General features: G+C 41.6%; 1 protein-coding gene across 2 annotated transcripts in view; it reads right to left on the reverse strand.

The window, feature by feature from the left end:
• Positions 1–711: 711 nt before the first annotated feature.
• CDK12 (cyclin dependent kinase 12) overlaps positions 712–20,320 on the reverse strand; it is a 67,622-nt gene continuing 48,013 nt past the window's right edge. The window contains exons 10-15 of one of the 2 annotated variants that reach the window (XM_021713676.1): positions 11,509–11,586; positions 10,417–10,533; positions 9,809–9,940; positions 6,912–7,123; positions 5,430–5,882; positions 712–1,397 (exon numbers count right to left, since the gene is read on the reverse strand). In XM_021713676.1, the coding sequence (XP_021569351.1) occupies positions 712–1,397; positions 5,430–5,882; positions 6,912–7,123; positions 9,809–9,940; positions 10,417–10,533; positions 11,509–11,586 (1,678 nt within the window). Of the gene's footprint in view, positions 1,425–5,429; positions 5,883–6,911; positions 7,124–9,808; positions 9,941–10,416; positions 10,534–11,508; positions 11,587–20,320 lie in introns of both variants that reach the window. The other variant, XM_021713675.1, reaches the window with a different exon arrangement.

Raw genomic sequence — 20,320 nt, forward strand, 5'->3', positions numbered from 1 at the left:
TGCCACCTACAACCTGCTTTATATGCAGGGAGAGGGGCATATCTATTGTCAAAGTGGAGCAAATTTTAAGGATGAGTAATTTATTTGGAAAAAGGTATGTTCAAGATGCTCAATGGGGGAAAAAAAGTGTTCACTTCAAAGCAAAATGTGAGATAGTGGAGAGGAAGGAAACATTTATTTAAATCAGTCAGACCACTCTCTTTTCCTTAGCAAAAGCCTAAGAGCAGCTCAAATTGTGTGAACACTATTCTCTTTAAAAAAAAAACCCTAAATTAAAATTTAAAAGAAAGAAACCACACACAACCCCCACCCCAAAAAACTTAAATTTTTTTAAAAAAACCAAAGAGCTTCTCCTGAGCCATCTCAAACTGAAACTGTTCTCTCTCTCCTGTTTAAGAAGTGCAGGCAATTAACCAATAAAACATTTACTTTTCAATTTAATGACCCTCTCCATATTCTCTACTTGTATCTACTAGGAAGAGCTGAAGTAAATGTTCTCGCTATAGCCCATTCAGGGGGAAACTGGTGCCAACATCATTATTTTGTAAGTCGCCTGCTAGTAGCAAATGAGCAAGGAATACAACGGACAGCTTTGCAGTAGCCAAATGCAGATGATTACCTCGCTCTGGCAAATGATTTCATTAAAGGTTCAGTGGACTGGATGGAAGGATGTATTGGGAAGGAATCTTTCAGGACACTGAAGTCTCTGGGTTAGTAAGGAACTCCTCTCCCTCTTCCCCCTCTTGGTGGGACTCTTGTAGGTCCCCGATAGAGTTTTCCATAAGCTGAAGACTGAGCTGGGGCCCCCCAATGAAGGCCTGCTCCTGAGCCGCTGGCCCCAGTGGTTTCTGGCCCCAGCTCCCCATAGTTTTGCAATTTGGTCTCTGCATGTACCACAGAGTTGTTGCTTCCCTCAGCCTTCAGGAATGGTTGCCCGACCACCGAGTGTAATGCTAAAGGGACCCTGGCAAAACGAAGGTCCTGGTCCCCTGGAAACTGCACTGACCCTGTGCCCTGGTAACTGCTGGACTCCCCAAGGTGGCTCACAGAGCCTGAGAAGGTCCTGTTCTTCACCAGGGTCTGCACCAAGGATTCTGTCAAGGCTGGACCAGAGCTGCGTTCATCAGTGTCAGTGGCACTGAACCCTGTTTCAGGCCCATCCGTGCTTCCGTAAGTCCTGTTTGGATGGGGCCGGGTGGAGTACTCCATTGGTCTCAAGGCCTGGTGCTCATGTGGCAGGTGGCCAGGAGGCTCTGCTTCAGGCTGGGATAAAAGTTGCAGCAAGGCGGCTGTCACAGCTGGGCTCAACTCCTGGGGGGCGCTGGAAAGATCGCCTTCAACCAGAGGGGGTGGAGGTGGCGGCGGTGGAGGTCCGGGGGGCTCAGGGGGCCTCTTCTCTGGTGGAAGAATGTGAGGAGGACATGCTGTGGAAGGGTTACTTCTTTTAAACACCATCTTAAAAAGCACATGTGATTATAAACACAAACATACGCACACACACACTGCCCAACATAAATACCAATACAAGTAACCAGATATATAAAAAATAAAATCTTGGGATCAATAAATTGTAATTTATATAAAAAAAAATCAGGTGATTAGATGTAGAACAGTTGCATTCTGGATCTAACAGCTGGTATAAAAAGATGGTTTGTTTCAAATAATTGTCCTGATTTCTGTTTGAGATTTCCTCTATTTCCTTCCTTAAAGAACTGTTCTGATATGTAGGCTGTTGGCATCCTCCCTTTCCCTTTTTGCTGTTAGATCAAAACATTAATGAAAACAAAGCAAAAGAAAGGAAGATGAGAGGGAACAATATACATGCTGTGGTCACATTTTTAGGACACAATCTTGCTGTACAATAGAGACCTGGCATGGACTTGGCTAACGCATTTTACAGAACATTTGATGATATAAGGTTAACCTGAAATAGAACTTAAAGAACATACAGGAGAGATGAAATAAAGTAATAACTTTTCATTACCATCATATATAAAAATATACTTGCTTCTCCAAACTTTAGTTACCTCTCCCCTAATCATATTCTGAAAAAAGAGATATCAGCCACCATACTGTCATTCTGCTCCCAGTGTTATAATAACTATAAAAACTAAATTAATTCTCTATCATAATTTTGTTTTCCTTCCTCCTGCATTTTATTCATGCTATGAAAAAAGAAATCACTATAACAGTGTCATGCAGAATAGGTTGTTGATAAACATGTTTATCTTGGAGATGGTGATACGAGTTCAGTATTTAGAAATATATTGAACTAACACTACTTTCTGTGTCTACAAAGACCTTTTGTCTTTCTTGAACTACTTCCCCAGACTTTCTTTTGTCCACTGCTGGCTAAATTTGTTTAAGCATGATAAACAGCGTCTGATAATGAACTCCTGTCAAGGCAGGAGAAGAGAGAAGTAAAACAGTATGAATTTAAGGACACACAAAACCACTGAGACAGAAGTATGGTCAGAACAGTGCATTTAAAGAATTGATAGTCGGCCTGCTGAAGAAAAACTTTAATGTTCTGAGATATCTTCCAAATGACTGATTTTTCTTTTCTCTATGGAAACGTATTTTTAAATATACGTATAGTTCTTCTTCCATTATTAAGCTGTGATGTAAAGTCATTATTCAGACAAGCCAAAAACAGTTTTTACTTATAACTAGATATTTTTGTAGCATATTTACCTAATTATATTTTGCAAAGACAATCAGTAAATAAGTTTGCATTCCTTTAGCATGCTGATGAAAACACTGAAAACAGTAAAAATTGTTAACATCAAGTAGTAGAAAGACAAGGTCAGATGCTGGATGTAACATTCAAGTAGGGTGACCAACAGTTCCAGTTTGCCCGGGACTGAGGTGGTTCCCAGATTCCTGACTTTCAACTTTAAAATCGGGACAGTTTAGGGATGAGTTGGTCACCCTACATATAGTATCCACCCAAGTGACTTGTTGAATGACTGGCTTGTTGACTGAGTGGCAGAAAAAAATGAACTTAAGGACAAAAAAGTAGTCACAGAAAATTCACAACCTGGAGAGCAGACATGCTGAAAAAAAGGAGGGCCAACTGTACAACAAGTGTCAATGGATTTCAGAGCCTTTTGATTTCAACATAGAAGAACATCCCAGTACCAGTTATTTTTAGAAGTATTTCTGGACTATACATGAAATGGAGCCCTAGGTTTTTTAATACTGAGGACAAACAACTTTAAAAATATATAACTGCAAAAGTGGGCAAATCTAAACTTACATTCTTTCAGCTACACCATTTTTCATATTTAGACTTTGCCTGCTATGTAAATATCCTAATTTTGTTTCAAAAAACTAATTCTTGGGCTCAAATTATTTCACATGTATAAAATTGAAATTTGATTCCAAAGTAGCAAAGCAGATGGATTATAAATAACTTTTTTTATTTTTTTTGAGTTGGACTCTCACTCTGTCGCCCAGGCTGGAAAGCAGTGGCACATTCTAAGCCACCTCAGTGTCGACCTGCTGGGCGCCGGCAATCCTTCCACCTCAGCCTTCCAAGTAGCCAGAACTACAGGCACGCGTTACCACGCCTGGCTAATTTTTTGGATATACTGTAGAGACAAGGTCTCGCCAAGTTGCCCGGGCTGGTCTCAAACCCGCGGGCCCAGGCAATCTACTTGCCTCGGCCTCCCAAAGTGCTGGGATTATAGGCTGAGCCACCGAGCCTGGCCGTAAAGAACTATTAAAGTAAGAATAATAAAATTGAAAGGAATTAAAAATAAAATATGAATGATAAATCACACCATCAAAAAGATGTAAAGTGTTAATGTCAATCTTTAACAGTTTATACTAATGGAGGGAAGTACTGTTGAAATGTAAAAATAACTATTTTACTCATTAGATTTCAACAATCACTTTTCCCAATATGTAAAGAATAGCAAAAAAGTAGCTGAACTGATTGGTCGTCATCCTCTCTGGCTTATATAGTCTGCCCTCTGGTGGAAGTGCTAATGAATAGTGAAACAGCCGTAGCAGGAGAGACACTGTAGAAGCATCAGCGAGATAATCCAAGGGTGACTGTAATAATTACTAGTAGCATCTTCACTCTCCTCTGAAAAGTAAATTCAACAACTTCTGGCCATAGGTCAGCCCTTAACCTTAGTTTAATTTCACGATTTGGTTTGTAGGCTCAATTACTGGGTGAACTTCTTTCAATAATTATGCTATGCAATTTAAACCACTTCTTTCAGATGTGATTAAAGCTAAATTTTTTTTTTTGGAGGGGAAGGGGCTCAGAATCTGGGAGATGAGATAAGATCTGCTTTAATTCTAGCTTAGGTTTCTCTGTTATGCCCTGGAGTTCCCCCCACCAAATTGGGATCATCATGAGTAACAAAGCGAATTAAAAAAATGAGTACACGAGTTCTAATTCTTTTCTTTGCCAATAATCAGCAGTGGGATAACAGGCAGACTATAAATGTAAACTCCCTGGATTGCAGTTTTCCTATCTGTAAAGGGATTAATTTTATGTTATCATCCACTTTTAAGAGTCTCTTATGTATAGCTTATGTATCTGACCCTATACATAAAAGAAAGCATACACTTTCCTCACCATCCCATATGAAATGTGAATACAGGACCCTGAAGTTGAAGATTAGTATACCTCTTCAGCCCTCGTGCCTCTTCTTATACCCCAATTCAGAGTCTTCATGGACAGTGAAAATTTCCAAGGAGTTAAAAAACACTTTTAGATAAGTAAAGATTTTGCAAATAGACTGTGAGTCAGAATTAATTAGAAAATTTAAACTTCTTTTTCCTCTAATAAATTGCATGTGAGATCAAGGTATAACATAATTTCTTTATAAAATACTCACTTCCTGATCTGGGGTCTATTCAACTGTTTCTTTCAGAAACAGATTTAAAGAAATTTTTTAAATATGCAGTTATGTTTGAGAAAAGAAATGCATGGTGTTAATTATCTGCTTATATATATTCCCAAATTAGTCTTCAAAGAAATGAACAAAATTAGGATTTTCTTGATTCTATCTTCCAAGTAAGACTCTGGTATTCAGTATCCACTCCATAGAGATAAAGAAGTATAATCTGATAATGGTTTGTTTGGAAATAAGATTTTCAAGTGCTGGGAGTAGCTGGCCACCACATACACAGTGGTTCAAGATACATCACTTGCTATGGTTGTGGTTTCCTAGGTCAGAACACAGGGACTTTACTTACCTACCTCCTAGGAAGAGGAAAAACAATCAGTATATGATAGGTGATTTGAGAAGCTTTGAGACTTAAATAAAAGAAGCTGGACAAGAACTGTGGTGCTATGTTCTCCTGTAGACTATGAAACCGAAAACACTGATATAAAAAAGAAAATGTTAAAGAGATTTTTAAGATCATCAGCACCTGAGCTCAATGAGATTCATGACCAATCTGTTTACCTGCTGCCTCCTCCTGTGGCATTGTGGGAGTTCTTCGGGGCCCCTGTGGTCCACTGTTCTTGTCACTGTTGTTTTCCTCCAGGCTGCTGGCTGGCTCTTGGGTTTTCATCAGTTGACTCAAGAGAACTGCCAACATATTCTGCATGTCAGCTGGTGTGCTTGAAGTTTCAGGGGTTGTCTGTTCTGCTGAAGGTGGGACCGCTGGGGCAGGGGGTGCTTCCTTCAAAGACTCCTCTGGGGCCATGGGCTCTGAGTCATGCTGCTGCGAAGTAGCTTCCGTCAGGGCAGTGATGGATTGGTTCAGGGCTTCCAGCTGCTGCTGCATCTCTGGGTTGGAGTGGATGTTAAGCAGCTGTGCCATTTGAGGGATGCTCAGGTCGGTCTGGCTCTGCAGCAGGTTCAATAACACTGCCAATTCACTTTGATTCAGCTGCTGTGTGATGTCACCAAGGCCTATGGAGAAACAGTGAAGCAAACATAAGAGGACAAGACAAGAGAGCCCTTGTCATCTTCAACTGGCTAGAACTTATGATATCCAAAGAATGAAGTTTCATTTTTAATGTCTCATTTTTCATGCCTCTGTCATGACACAATTCATTATTCTTTATGCTTTTACTCAAAAAAATATAGGGACAAACTCTGCATTGTGCATAAAAGTGATTTCATCTTATCTGTATTCTTCAAGATCAGTGATTTTCAACCTTTACTTTGTAACAAAATTACTATGAAAGATTTCAAAATTCAGATCCCTTAGGAGCCTCTCCTAGAGATCTGGTATGGGAGTATTTGTTTTTAAAGCTTCCTGGCTGTTTCTAATTTGTAGTCAGTACTGAAAACCACCATCTACAGCCATACCACCCTGAACGCAACCGATCTTGTCTGATCGCAAAAGCTAAAAGCAGGGTCGGGCCTGGTTAGTACTTGGATGGGAGAACCACTGTAAACAGGGAAGGGAAAGTGAACCAGAAAAAGAGTACCTGTGGTTCAGATAAATTGGTAGAACCACAGGGAGCTACTTTGTTGTAATAGTTCATTATGACACATTTTTAGATATATTTAGATCAAAATAAAAGTCTGCAAAACTAACAATATTTAGAAATTGTGATTTAACATGATTAGATTCTAAGAAGGTCCTATCAAACGTAACATAAACAGGGATCCAAATTATGTGTTAGAAAGTCATGGGTGAATTAACCTTAAATTAAACTTGACATATCTAATTCATTGATTTATGCCACATATCTAATTGAGATACAGTGTTGCATAATTCAGAAATGGAAAATTATCTATTGTAGAATTTCTGGACTATATGTACAAAACTTGGTTTATCTTCTCCCCATAATGAGGACATTAACCTCTTTCCTAATGGTTCACTGGACAAAAACTATGAAACAGACACAGACACACAGACTCCTTGTACGTGACCTTCAAAACCTGCCAAAATATGCTTCATAAAAGGAAAGGTACCATTCCAACACTGACCTACTGCATCCCCAGCTGCAGGCTCCACCTTTCCGGGAGCAGGAGGAGGTGGTGCTGGGCTGCTGTTCTTCACAGGCTCAGCACTTGTCCCTGAGGTAGTTTCTTTTCGAGAGGCTTTGGATGGAGGTGGCTCTTCCACTACAACACCACTTTGTCGATGACGTCGTCGTTTCTTACTCCACAACTCATGGCAATCCTGCCAGTGGGGAAGGCTGGAAAAAAACAAAGCAAGGGGAAATGTGTATGGAAATATGATAGTGAGTGGATGAAGGGGCAAAGGATTAAAATGGGAAGGCAAAGAATGTGGGAAATGGAAAGAATACAGAAGACATAAAAATAACCAGAAAAGTCGGGCTTGGTGGCTCAGCCCGTAATCCCACGCCTTTGGGAGGCTGAGGTGAGTGGATTGCCTGAGCCCGCGGGTTCGAGACCCGCTTGGGCAGCGAGACCTCAACTCTACAATAAATCAAAAAATCAGCCGGGCGTGGTAGCGCATGCCTGTTATTCCAGCTACTTGGAAGGCTGAGATGGAAGGATCACCTGAGCCCAGCAGGTCAAGGCTGCGGTGGCCGGGAGTGGCCACTGCACTCCAGTTTGGGCGACAGAGTGAGACTCCAACTCAAAAAACAAAAAAACCCAAAAATAACCAGAGAAATAAGTAAGTAGGTAGCAGCAGTGTAAAAGGAATCATGGCAGATGGTAGTCTGAGGGAATAAAAGTCCAAAAGATTTATTCAGTGAGAAATAAAGACCTTGCTAATACTAGGGACAGATCCTATATAAACTCCCATATAAATACTGTCTTTCCTTGGCATAACAAGAATAATGGAGAACTTTATTGTCCAAGTTTCAGTTGGGAATAAACAGGAGGACAGACTGGCTAGTTAATATCTTCAAAAGGTCTAGAAAATGTGGTGACTTAAATCTTGGAACCATAAAAGTATATATCATGCTTAATTCTCTTTCGTGCAAAATCAACTTGTGTGTTATTTGGTCTGTGAGAGCTAAAGCCTAGTTTTTACTTCTTTCTGCCCACTGAATTTCCACAACTGGATATCAGCCTTTTCATCTATGGAGTTCAATACTATGTATAACCTAGTATTTATTTCCAGACTTCCCCACAGAATAGTCCAAGTAAGTCAGATCTTACTACAAAATCTGTCTATAACAAGAGTTTCAAAATTGCACTAAAAAGCTTACGTATTTCAAACCAAGTGTATCAAAATAACTAGTGCAATAAATGAATTTGGACATTTCTCTGGAGCAAGCAGATTTGTAGTTACTATCTACTCATGAGCTGACATCTTATCTATTTCTTTTCTTTGAGTTGGATTCTCATTCTGTTGCCCAGGCTGGAGAGCAATGACAATCCTTAGACACCGCACCCTCAACCTGCTGAGCTCAAGCAATCCTTCCACCCCAGCCTTCGTAGTAGCTGGTACCACAGGCGTATACTACCATACCTGGTTAATTTTTTTATTTACTGTAGAGATGGGGTCTCACCAAGTTTCCCAAGCTGGTCTCAGGCAATCTTATCACCTCTGCCTCCCAAAGTGCTGGGATTATAGGCGTGAGCCAACAGGTCTGGCCCTAACAACTTATCTACTTCCTTAAGACAAGTCTTTCTTTCTTTCTTTTTTTTTGAGTTGGAGTCTCACTCTGTCGCCCAGACTGGAGTGCAGTGGCCGCTCCCAGCCACCGCAGCCTCTACCTACTGGGCTCAGGCGATCCTTCCGCCTCAGCCTTCCAAGTAGCTGGAACTACAGGTGCGCACTACCATGCCCAGCTAATTTTTAATTTATTGTAGAAATGACGTCTCGCCAAGTTGCCCAGGTGGGTCGCGAACCCACGGGCTCAGGCAATCCACTCACCTCAGCCTCCCCAAGCGAGGGATTACAGGCTGAGCCACCGAGCCCGGCTGACAAGTCTTTCTTAAAGTAAGAAAATGCCCCCAAAATCTGATATTTTGAAAGCTATAATACTGTCAGTGATAAATTCAAAGATAAAAAGACTTTTTATGTGTCACAATAATGTGGGCTATGAGAGCAGAATTTCTGGAGCACCAACATAATACAGGAAATTCATAAGATTCTATTGAAAGAATGACACGTTCAAAGATAGTATTTTTTACATCAAAAGGCAATGACCTGACTGACAGTGAAGCAATCCATTTAAGATTGGGACCATCTTAACAAGTGTCGGATATACATGGTTGCCACAGACATGGGTGATTTAAGCAGATGGAATGGTTAAGAATAAAAACTAGAAGGAATATATATATATATATATATATTTTAAGTTGGAGTCTCACTATGTCACCCAGCCTGGAGTGCAGTGCCATGATCACAGCTACCATAGCCTCAACCTGCTCGGCTCAGGCAATCCTTCCGCCTCAGCCTTCCAAGTAACTGGAACCACAGGTACGCCTCACCACACCTGGCTAACTTTTTGATTTATTGTAGAGATGAGGTCTCACCAAGTTGTCCAGGCTGGTCTTGAACCTCTGCGCGCAGGCAATCCTCTCACCTCCACTTCCCAAAGTGCTGGGATTACAGGCATGAGCCACTGTGCCTGACTAGGAGTATTTCCAAAGAGGCTATACAGGGCAATATTTTGGAATGGGATCCAAGGACAAAAGAGGGCAGCTTGAGTCAAATTAGAAAATCATAGCTAAATCTCTTCCTTGTATAAAGAAAATAAACCACAAAAACAAAAACAAAGACAAAACCCAAAACGAAAACCCAATAACAAATTTCCTCAATCATAATACTCAAGGAGAACTCTCAATTTGGGACTTACTGGCCATTTGTGATTCTTTTTAAAAAACTTATTATGTTTAGTTTCTCATCTCCTAAAGCCTAGAAGGTTTAGGGTCATGACACAGCCACCAGCACTTACTCTGGAGGAGCCATTTTGCTGAGTTCAACATCTTTAAGGAAGTCACTCTGTAGGGTCTGTTCAGCTGTGCAACGTTTGCTGGGATCTAGTGTTAGCATGTGGTCCAATAAATCAAGTGCTGTTGAAGGAATGCTGTGAAAAAGAACAAAGAAAGAACAAGTTCACAATGACCCTACTGTTCTCAAACCTGTAACCTAGTGTCAAAACGTCTTTGAATTTCAGTTCCATGTAAAAATGAGGAAAGGAAGCTGAAGTTGGCTAATGCAAGGAAGCAGATTTGCTTTCACACAGGATTTAAGAAATGCTACAATACAGGTAAAAAACATGAAGTTAACAGTTCCACTCTCTTTTCTTCTTGGGAAGACAAAAAAGACTGAGAAAATTGATATACTGTTCAAAAGAAAATGCTTTTCTATTATCTAAACTCTTCAAAAGAGAAAATTACAAAAGGACTACAATAAAACACATATATCATTGAAAAATAAGATGTTTTCCCATGGTGTATTCCCACAATGAACTGGGACAATATTGACTGCCAGACAAGGAAAAAGGCAAGTCCTAACACCACCCAGACACAGGAACAAGATGTACATTTTTGCCAAACTCACAAAGAGAATTCTTCTCGTAAACGCCTTCTATATTGCTTCTTCGGTTTCATGGTGTTGAAGTAGGGCAACTTGATAACATCAGGCCACACAGCTGGACAAGGGGTACCACAGAGTCGGCTGAAAAAGAAGCAACACGCAAGAGCAAGGAAGTGAGTGAGGCAGCAACATGAATTCTGGCAGTTCAAGAAGCAGAAATTATTACCTCCTGAGGTCTGGGAAATCTTTGCGTTAGAGGGCATACAGAGAGGTAAAATATGACCTTATAGCTTTAAGGACAGAAAGGAATAGGATAGAAATAATTGGTTACACAAGAGTGAAGAAAAAATACTGGCACAATAGTCCAAACTGATACACATTATTTGAATTTGTAAAACATGTTTTTAGTCCTCCACACAGGTTTTCATTACCAATTTTGTTCTGTTCAGTAATTAACTTCAAAGGGTTTTTACAGTTGGTTCTAGTGTCCCCATAGGGAAAACTGCAAGAAAAGAGCCTAAGACTAGGAATTTTGATAGATAACTGAATAACAAAAAATAAGTTTACATATCACCTTTAAACATGCTATACTAACCTGTTGAATTCTTCCCTTTAATTTTATTGGGGAAAAAAAACAACTCCAAATTCCAACCCTAAGACTTCTCCAAATCTTCTTTTATAGAATATATTTTATAACCAGTTAAATGCTGCATATCTTACTAAACTGTGCATTATTTGAAGAAAAGGACCTATCAGTTACCTCTAAATCCTTAAGATTAATGGAAAAAGTAAACTGTCACATAACAATCTAAATAAATGTTAGCTGAATAAATTTAATCTTAACCTGATCTAAGAATGAAAAAGTCATCCTGAGAACGGCATGCTTAGAAAACTATTTAAAACCATGCAAAAACTATTTAAAACTATTTAAAAATTAGGTGAATTACAACTTCTTTCTAGATACAGTCCATGACAAAACATGGTAAATCTGACTGACAAGAAGCTTTCTTGGACATAAGGAACACAAAATCATTCAGAATAACTCAAAACAGGTAGAAATGGGAGGATGAGATTACCTATCACACCTGGGCACTAAGAGCACATGCACAGCTGTACCTGATTAGTTCGAGCTGAGCCAGTTCCAGATTGGCTTGAAAAATAGGCTTCTTTGTGAACAGTTCTCCAAGAATGCATCTAGAAAACATAAAATTGAGAGGTCAGGAGAGAAATCCCTGGAGCCTGTTTAAAGTGTGTCTCAACAAACTTTACAGCATATCATGCTGCACCCAATATACTATGTTGTAAACAAGACCAAAACTTCATTGTCTGAGTTTTCTAAAAGAAAATATTTCAGGCAGTGCAGAAGACAGTATAAAAAATTTAAATTTGCCAGCAGATCAAATGTTGCACCTAAAAAGGACATTCTAGACAGGGCTCAGTGGCTCAGCCTGTAATCCCAGCACTTTGGGAGGCCAAGGCGAGTGGACTGCCTGAGCCCACAGGTTAGCGAACAGCCCGGGCAACTTGGCGAGACCTCGTCTCTACAACAAATCAAAAATTAGCCAGCTGTGGTAGCACTCGCCTGTAGTTCCGGCTACTTGGAAGGCTGAGGCAGGATTACTGGAGCCCAGCAGGTCGACACTGTGGTGGCTGTGAGTGTGCCACTGCACTTCAGTCTGGGTGACAGAGTGAGATTCCAACCCCCCCAAAAAAAAGGTCAGTCTATGAGCAGAGAAAGGGAGTTGAGTCATTCTTTTCTATCATGCCATTGTAAATTAAGGAAACAACGAAAGACAATTTTACAAGGATGCTCAGCAGTTTCTGTAAAGAAAGTATTAGTTTTTGTCATTAAACTTCTCTGTAGAATATGCACTATACTATAGCTTTCTTGGAACTGTACTGCAAAGAAAGTAACTTATTATCAGCTAGGACCCATTTTATTTGGACTTCCAAATAAAGTATGCTTAAACACAATTGTGATTATAAAAAGAGCTTTCAAAACTATATGGACATATTTACATAATTGCAAATTATCTCTCTACAAATTACTTACTAATTATAAAGAAAGACTAGTAACTAGTGAGGAAAGAAAGACAATATCTTCACTAAATAATGAAAATTAACATAATCAATAAGAGGGAAAGTCCATGCTAAGTACAGATATGATACCCTGATAAGAATATAACAGTGATTATTGAAAACTGCAGCCAGCCGGGCTCGGTGGCTCAGCCTGTAATCCCAGCACTTTGGGAGGCTAAGGTGAGTGGACTGCCTGAGTCCGTGGGTTTGAGACCCGCCTGGGCAACTTGGCGAGACCTCATCTCTACAATAAATCAAAAACTAGCCAGGCGTGGTAGTGCACGTCTGTAGTTCTGGCTACTTGGAAGGCTGAGGTGGAAGGATCGCCGGAGCTCAGCGGGTCGAGGCTGCGGTGGCTGGGAGCGGCCACTGCACTCCAGTCTGGGCGACAGAGTGAGACTCCAACTCAAAAAAAGAAAACTGCAACCAAAAATGCAAAACTTGAATCTATATAATAACCGGTCTGGATTTTTCAAAAATGTAAATGTCATAAAAGACAAAGAAAGACTAAGTAACTATTTGAGATTAAAGAAAATAAGGAGGCCGGGTGCAGTGGCTCATGCCTATAATACCAGTACTTTGGGAGGCCGAAATGAGAGGACTGTCTGAACCCAAGGGTTTGAGACAAGTCTGGGCAAATTGGCGTGACCTCGTCTCTACAATAAGTCCAAAAATCAGCCATGCGTGGTGGCAAGTGCCTATAGTTTCAGCTACTTAAAAGGCTGAGGCAGACAGATCACCTGAGTCCAGTGGGTTGAGGCTATGGTGGCTGCGAGTGTGCAACTGCACTCCAGTCTGGGTGACAGAGTGAGACTTCAACTCAAAAAAAAGCAAAAGCAAAAGAAAATAAGGGTCAAGAATGGTGGCTCATGCCTGCAATCTCAGCACTTTGGGAGGCCCAGGCGGGAGTTTGAGAACAGCCAGAGGAACAGTGAGATCTCCTCACCCCCTACAAAAAACCAAAAAAATTAGCCTGGCATGGTGGCTCACGCTTGTGGTCCCAACTATTTGGGAGGCTAAGGTGGAAGGATCACCTAAGCCGAGGAGGTCAAGGCTGCAGTGAGCTATGACTGCAACACTGCACTCTGGCCTGGGTGACAAAATGAGATGATGGGGGAAAAAAAGAACAAAAGAATGAATGAACAAACTGGATCCTATATTGTTTCTTGGACATTGTTAGGGTATGAATAAAACTGGAATATGGAATGTAGATTAAAGTGATGTATTAAGTAAAAATAGATGTCAGTGTGGTGGCTCAAGCCTGTAATCCCAGCATTTTGGGAGGTGAGAGGATTGCCTGAGCTCAGGAATTCAAGACCAGCCTGAGCAACATAGCAAGATGTCGTCTCTACAATAAATCAAGAAAAATTAGTTGGGTGTGGTGGCGTATACTTGTAGTTTCAACTACCTGGAAGGTCAAGGTGGAAGGATAGCCTGAGCCCAGTAGATCAAGGCTGCCGTGGCCATAAGCAGGTCACTGCAGTCCAGCTTGGGTGGCAGAGTGAGACTCATTTAACTCAAGAAAAAAAAAAAAGTTCACATCAATGTTAAAATTCCTGAATTTGATAACTGTATTGTGGTTAAAGAAAAATATATCTCTGTTCTTAAAGACTACATGTTAAATACTAAGAAGAAAAGGGGTATGATATAAGCAACTACCTTCAAGCAGTTCTGAAAAAAATATGTGGTATATACACACACACACATTTTGTATATATTATATATTTGGAAATATGTAAGATGCTAAAAATTGGTGAATCTAACAAGAATGAATCTCAAAATAATTTATGCTGATTAAAAGATGCCAGGGACAGGGAGAACATATATGTAATGTATAATTGCATTTCTATAAAATTTTAGAAATGAAAATTGGTAGTGACAGAAAGCAGAACAGTTGGCTAGGGATGGAAGGCTGTGGGTAGAAAAGATCACAAAGGGACACAAGGAAACTATTGAAGGGATCATGAATTTAGCTGTGGTGATAGTTTTACTGATAAATACACTATGTCAAAACTTATCAAACTGTACACTTTACATATATGCAGTTTATTATATGCTTCAATAAAAAGGTTTAAAATACCTAGTGAATCTGGATACGGCTAAAGTTCTCTGTACTATTCTTGCAACTTTTCCATATACTTTTGTATGCCTGAAATACCTTTTTTTTTTTTTGAGTTGGAGTCTCACTCTTTTGCCCAGGCTGGAGTGCAGAGGCACGCTCACGGCCATCATAGCCTCAACCTGCAGGGCTTAGGCGATCCTTCTGCCTTCCAGCCTTCCAAGTAGCTGGAACTACAGGCATGCACTATCACACCTGGTTAATTTTTTTATTTACTGTAGAGATGAGGTCTCACCAAGTTGTCCAGGTGGGTCTCGAACACATGGGCTCAGGCAATCCTCTCACCTCTGCCTCCCCCAAAGTGCTGGGATTATAGGCATGAGCCACAGTGCTCAGCCTTTTTTTTTTCCTTTTTGAGAAGGAGTCACTCTGTCATCCAGGCTGGAGGTCAGTGGAATGCTCACAGCCACCATAGCTTCAACCTGCTGGGCTCAGGCAACTTCCACCTCAGCCTTGCAAGTAGCTGGAACTATAGGCGTGTGCCACCATGCCCGGCTAATTTTTTTGATTTATTGTAGAGAGGAGGTCTCACCAAGTCTAGACTCAAACCCTTTGGCTCAGGCAATCCTCTTGCCTCCACCTTTCAAAGTGTTGGGATTACAGGCATGAGTCACCAGGCCCGGCCACTTTATTTTTTTTTTTAAGTGGGAAAAGAAAAAAAATGGACAATGAATCTCATCTCTGACCTATGCTTTGAAATGAGACTTATTTACAAATAGAAAACCAAAACTTACTGTTTAACTTTGAAATTCCTTAGCTTGACTTAAGAAAGCAAAACAAATCTAGCTTTTTAAGTATTTAGTACTTTTCCTTAGAATTTATTAACCTCAATGAGAACAGACAAATTCTCACTTCAAAATATTTTCTCAAACCCTATTCAAAGATGGAAAAGCAAAAGTAAAACTTAATTGTTTCTAACATTATATGCCAAATCAAGTTGTAAGTATGGTGTTGTCACAACTAGTAAAATAAGAGACAGGAAAAAAAATCCCACAAAAACTGGCAGGTTTTCAGACTTCAGGGATCATTTGATGTACTGGTTTTTCTAGTTTCTCTCCTGATTTGCAAATGAACTACGACACCAATTCTCTCCATAAAATATCCCATTAAGAAAATATTTGGGCCAGGCGAAGTAGCTCAAGTCTGTAATCCCAGCATTTTGTGAGGCCGAGGTGAGGGGACTGCCTGAACCCACGGGTTCAAGAACAGCCTTGGGCAACTTGATGAGACCTCATCTCTACAATAAATCAGAAACGTAGCCGGGCATGGTAGCACACGCTTGTAGTTCCAGCAACTTGGAAGGCTGAGGCATAAGGATCGCCTAAGCCCAGCAGTTGACACTGAGATAGCCGTGAGCGTTCCACTGTACTCCAGTCTGAGCAATGGAGTGAGAATCCAACTCAAAATATATATGTTCAGAGAGACTATCATGGATCACCAAAGTAATACCTTCACATCAAAAGTCAAACAAAATCTCAAATCAATGAGTCACCAGGCTTTCAGGAAAGTCTAGCTTTTTTTTTTTTTTTTGAGCTGGAGTCTCTCTCAGTTGTCCAGGCTGGAGTGTAGTGGCACGCTCATGATCACCGCAGCCTCGACCTGCTGGGCTAAGGCAATCCTTCTGTCTCAGCCTTTCAAGTAGCTGGAAGCACAGATGCACACCACCACACCTGCCTAATTTTTTTGAGTTACTGTAGAGAAGAGGTCTCGCTATGTTACTCAGGCCAGTCTTGAAACCCTGAGCTCAGGCAATCCTCTCGTCTCCGCCTCCCAAAGTGCTGGGATTTATAGGCATGAGTCACCGTCCCTCCGCCCTTCTATAGTTGTTTTTTTTTTTTTTTTGAGTTGGAGCCTCACTCTGTGGCCCAGGCTGGAGTGCAGTGGCACACTCACAGCTACCCCAGTGTCAACGTGCTGGGCTCTGGTGATCCTTCTGTCTCAGACTTCCAAGTAGCTGGAACTACAGGCGCGTGCTACCACACCCGGCTAATTTTTAATTTATTGTCAAGATAAGCTCTTGCCAAGTTGCCCGGGCTGGTCTCGGACCCGCCAGCTCAGGCCTCCCAAAGTGCTGGGATTATGGGCTGAGCCACCGAATCCGGTCTATAGTTTTAATTTTCAAATGTGAGGCCAGATGTGGTGGCTCATGCCTGTAATCCTAGCACTTTGAAAGGCCAAGAATTGCTGGAATTCAGGAGTTTGAGACCAGCCTGGGCCACATAGTGAGATTGTGTCTCTACAAAAGGTGTGGTGGCATATGTCAGTAGTCCCAGCTACTTGGGAGGCTGAGGTGGATGGATTGCCTGAGCCCTCCAGGAGGTAGAGGCTATGGTGACCCATGATCATGCCAAAGCACCCCAGCCTGGGCAATAGAATTGAGACTTTTACTTTAGTTTTTATTCCTTTGATAGGGAAGACATTTCCATTATGTAACCAGCACTTTGCTACCACATTGAGGTGGCAGGTAGCACTGACTGAAATAATAGTACCAACAGAGCTATGAACTTTCCCCATGCATTTTAATGGGGCGTTAACTTTAGAGCCTAGTTGTGACAATTTAAATGCTAATACTGTTAAAGCAAATAGTCCAGAACAAAAACACACCCAGCTTGAGTCAGTAAAATTTAACTAAAGCATCATAGGATTTGGGTAGGCTACCGCAGAAATTATGCTCTTTCTCCATCACCCTGATGAATTTTAAAATAAAACCCCTGTAGTGATCTTTTTAAAGACTGACATTAATAAAGGAAGGAAAAGAATGGAAAGAAGTAATAAGCACTACTGGGAAGTACGTATGTCAGAATTGTAAAGTATGGAGGTCAAGGACAGCGCACATGTGTACGGATGTGTGTGTATGTGTGTGTGTGAATTATACAATGTAAAAAAACACCAATATGGCTCATTAAAAAAAAAAAACTATGCCACCAACATAAATGTGTTCTCTAAACATCATTTTCCACTAAAGGTAACTAAGACTCCTTAGAGAAATGGTTGATTCAAGGTCTGGGGCAGAAAATGAACAGAATGAGCTTGGAACCAGAAAACAAGAAAGGCTATCAAAGACTACTATGGTAGCCAGGCTCGGTGGCTCAGCCTGTAATCTCGCGCCTTTGGGAGGCTGAGGTGAGTGGATTGCCTGAGCCCACGGGTTCGAGACCCGCCTGGGCAATGAGACCTCATCTCTACAATAAAATCAAAAAATCAGCCAGGCATGCTAGTGCATGCCTGTAATTCTGGCTACTTGGAAGGCTGAGGCAGAAGGATTGCCGGGGCCCAGCAGGTGAGGCTGCGGTGGCCGGGAGTGGCCACTGCACTCCAGTCTGGGCGACCGAGTGAGACTCCAACTCAAAAAAAAAAAAGACTACTGTGGTGTGCCAGAAGAATTTAAAAAGTAATCTGAATAAGCTCCCACTGGCCAAAGATTGGACAGTTTGAACAGGAATAAGGAGAATAACCACAGTGGACTAAAACACATTAAACATGTTTGCTTATTTATTTATTTATTGAGTTGGAATCTCACTCTTATCACCCAGGCTGGAGTGAAATGACACTCTCACGGCCACCGCAGCCTCGACCTGCTGGGCCTAGGCTATCCTTCTGCCTCCACCTTCCAAGTAGCTGGGACTACAGACACATGCCACCATGCCTGGCTAGTTTTTGTGACTTATTGTAGAGACGAGGTCTCACCAAGCTGCCCAGGCTGGTCTCGAACCCCCAGGTTTAGACAATCCTCTTGCCTCAGCCTCCCGAAGTGCTGGGATCACAAGCCACCATGTCCCGCCTGCTTATTTATTTTTTAGAGACAGAATCTCACTCTGCCACCACACTTGAGCGCAGTGATAACAATCATAGCTCACAGCAGTTTCTAACTCTTGGGCTCAAGCAATCCTGCCACCTCAGCCTCCCAAGTAGTGCTACCATACAAGGCTGTTTTTTTTTTTTTTTTGGTAGAGACAGTGTCTCACTATGTCATCTAGGCTGGTGTCAAACTTTTGGCTTAAAGCAATCCTCCTGTCTCAGCCTCCCAAAGTGTTGAGATTACAGGCATGAGCCACTTACCCTTGCCAGAACACATCAAACATGTTTAAATCCTTGAGTTTGTAATGAAACTGAAAACCAAACCAAAAACACACAAAGTCTTATTGCTCATCTTTTGAGGACACTAATAAACAACGTTATTATTTTGAAAACTTAAATAAAATGAAAGAATTAACTTTTATACTACCTTTTCTCTTTTTTTTTTGAGTTGGAGTCTCACTCTGTCACCGAGGTTGTAGTGCAGAGGCATGCTAACAACCACCTCAGCCTCGACCTGCTGGGATCAGGCAATCCTTCCACCTCAGCCTTCCAAGCAGCTGGAACTACAGGTGCATGCTACCACACCCGGTTAATTTCTTGATTTATTGTACAGACAACGTTTTGCAAAGTTTCCCAGGCTGGTGTCGAATCCCTGAACTCAGGAAATCCTCTTGACTCTGTCTCCCAAAGTGCTAGGATTACAGATGTGAGCCATAGTGCCCAGCTATACTACCTTTTCTATATGACTTGTGCCCGAGTTTGGCTAAGTAGATGAGGCGTTATGGTTTTTTATATTTTTTGAGTTGGAATCTTACTCTGGCTCCCAGGCTGAAGTGTAGTGGCATGCGCACAGCTACTGCAGTCTCTACCTACTGGGCTCAGGCAATCGTTCCGCCTAAACTTTCTAAGTAGCTGGAATTACAGGCACGTGCCATGACGCCCAGCTAATTTTTTTTTTATTGTAGAGATGAGGTATTGCCAAGTTGCCCAAGCTGGTCTTGAACTCGTGGGTTCAGGCGATTCTCAAACCTCAGCCTCCCAAAGCACTGGGATTATAAGCATGTGCCACCGTGCTCAGCCTGAGAAGTTATCTTTATACAAGTATTCCAGTAAAAAAAGATACAATTAGAGTATGACCATTACAAATAGCCACAAGTGAATTATTGGAGCAGGTAATGTCCATCAATAACTGATCACATCTCAAAAATAGGTCAAGCCCAGAGACTAACACTTGTTAGTTCAGCATCCTGGGAGGCTGAGACAGGAGGACTGCATGGGTCTAGGAGTTTGAGACTAGCGATATTTCATCTCTACCAAAAAAAAAAAAAAAAAAGCCGGGTTCGGTGGCTCAGCCTGTAATCCCGCACCTTTGGGAGGCTGAGGTGAGTGGACTGCCTGAGCTCGCGAGTTCAAGACCCACTTGGGCAACATGGCGAGACCTCATCTCTACAATAAAGCAAAAAATTAGCCGAGCATGGTAGCGCGCGCCTGTAGTTACAGCTACTTGGAAGGCTGAGGTGAAAGGATCACCAGAGCCCAGCAGGTCGAGGTTGCAGTGGCCAGGAGCGGCCACTGCACTCCAGTCTGGGCGACAGAGTGAAAAAAAATTAAAAAAAAAAAGATATTTCAACTCACAAAAAAGATATTTCATCTCTACCAAAAAAAAAAAAAAAAAAAAAAGCAAGCAAGCTGGGCTCGGTGGCTCAGCCTGTAATAATCCCGTGCCTTTGGGAGGCTGAGGTGACTGGATTGCCTGAGCCCGCAGGTTCAAGACCCACCTTGGCAGCGAGACCACATCTCTACAATAAATAAAAAATTCAGCCGGGCGTGGTAGCGCATGCCTGTAATTCCAGTTACTCGGAAGGCTGAGGTGGAAGGATCACCGGAGTCCAGCAGGTCAAGGCTGCGGTGGCCAGGAGCGGCCACTGCACT

The sequence above is a fragment of the Carlito syrichta genome, unplaced genomic scaffold (genome assembly GCF_000164805.1).
Source record: "Carlito syrichta isolate Samal-C Ts95f unplaced genomic scaffold, Tarsius_syrichta-2.0.1 Scaffold304662, whole genome shotgun sequence".
Taxonomy (NCBI): domain Eukaryota; kingdom Metazoa; phylum Chordata; class Mammalia; order Primates; family Tarsiidae; genus Carlito; species Carlito syrichta.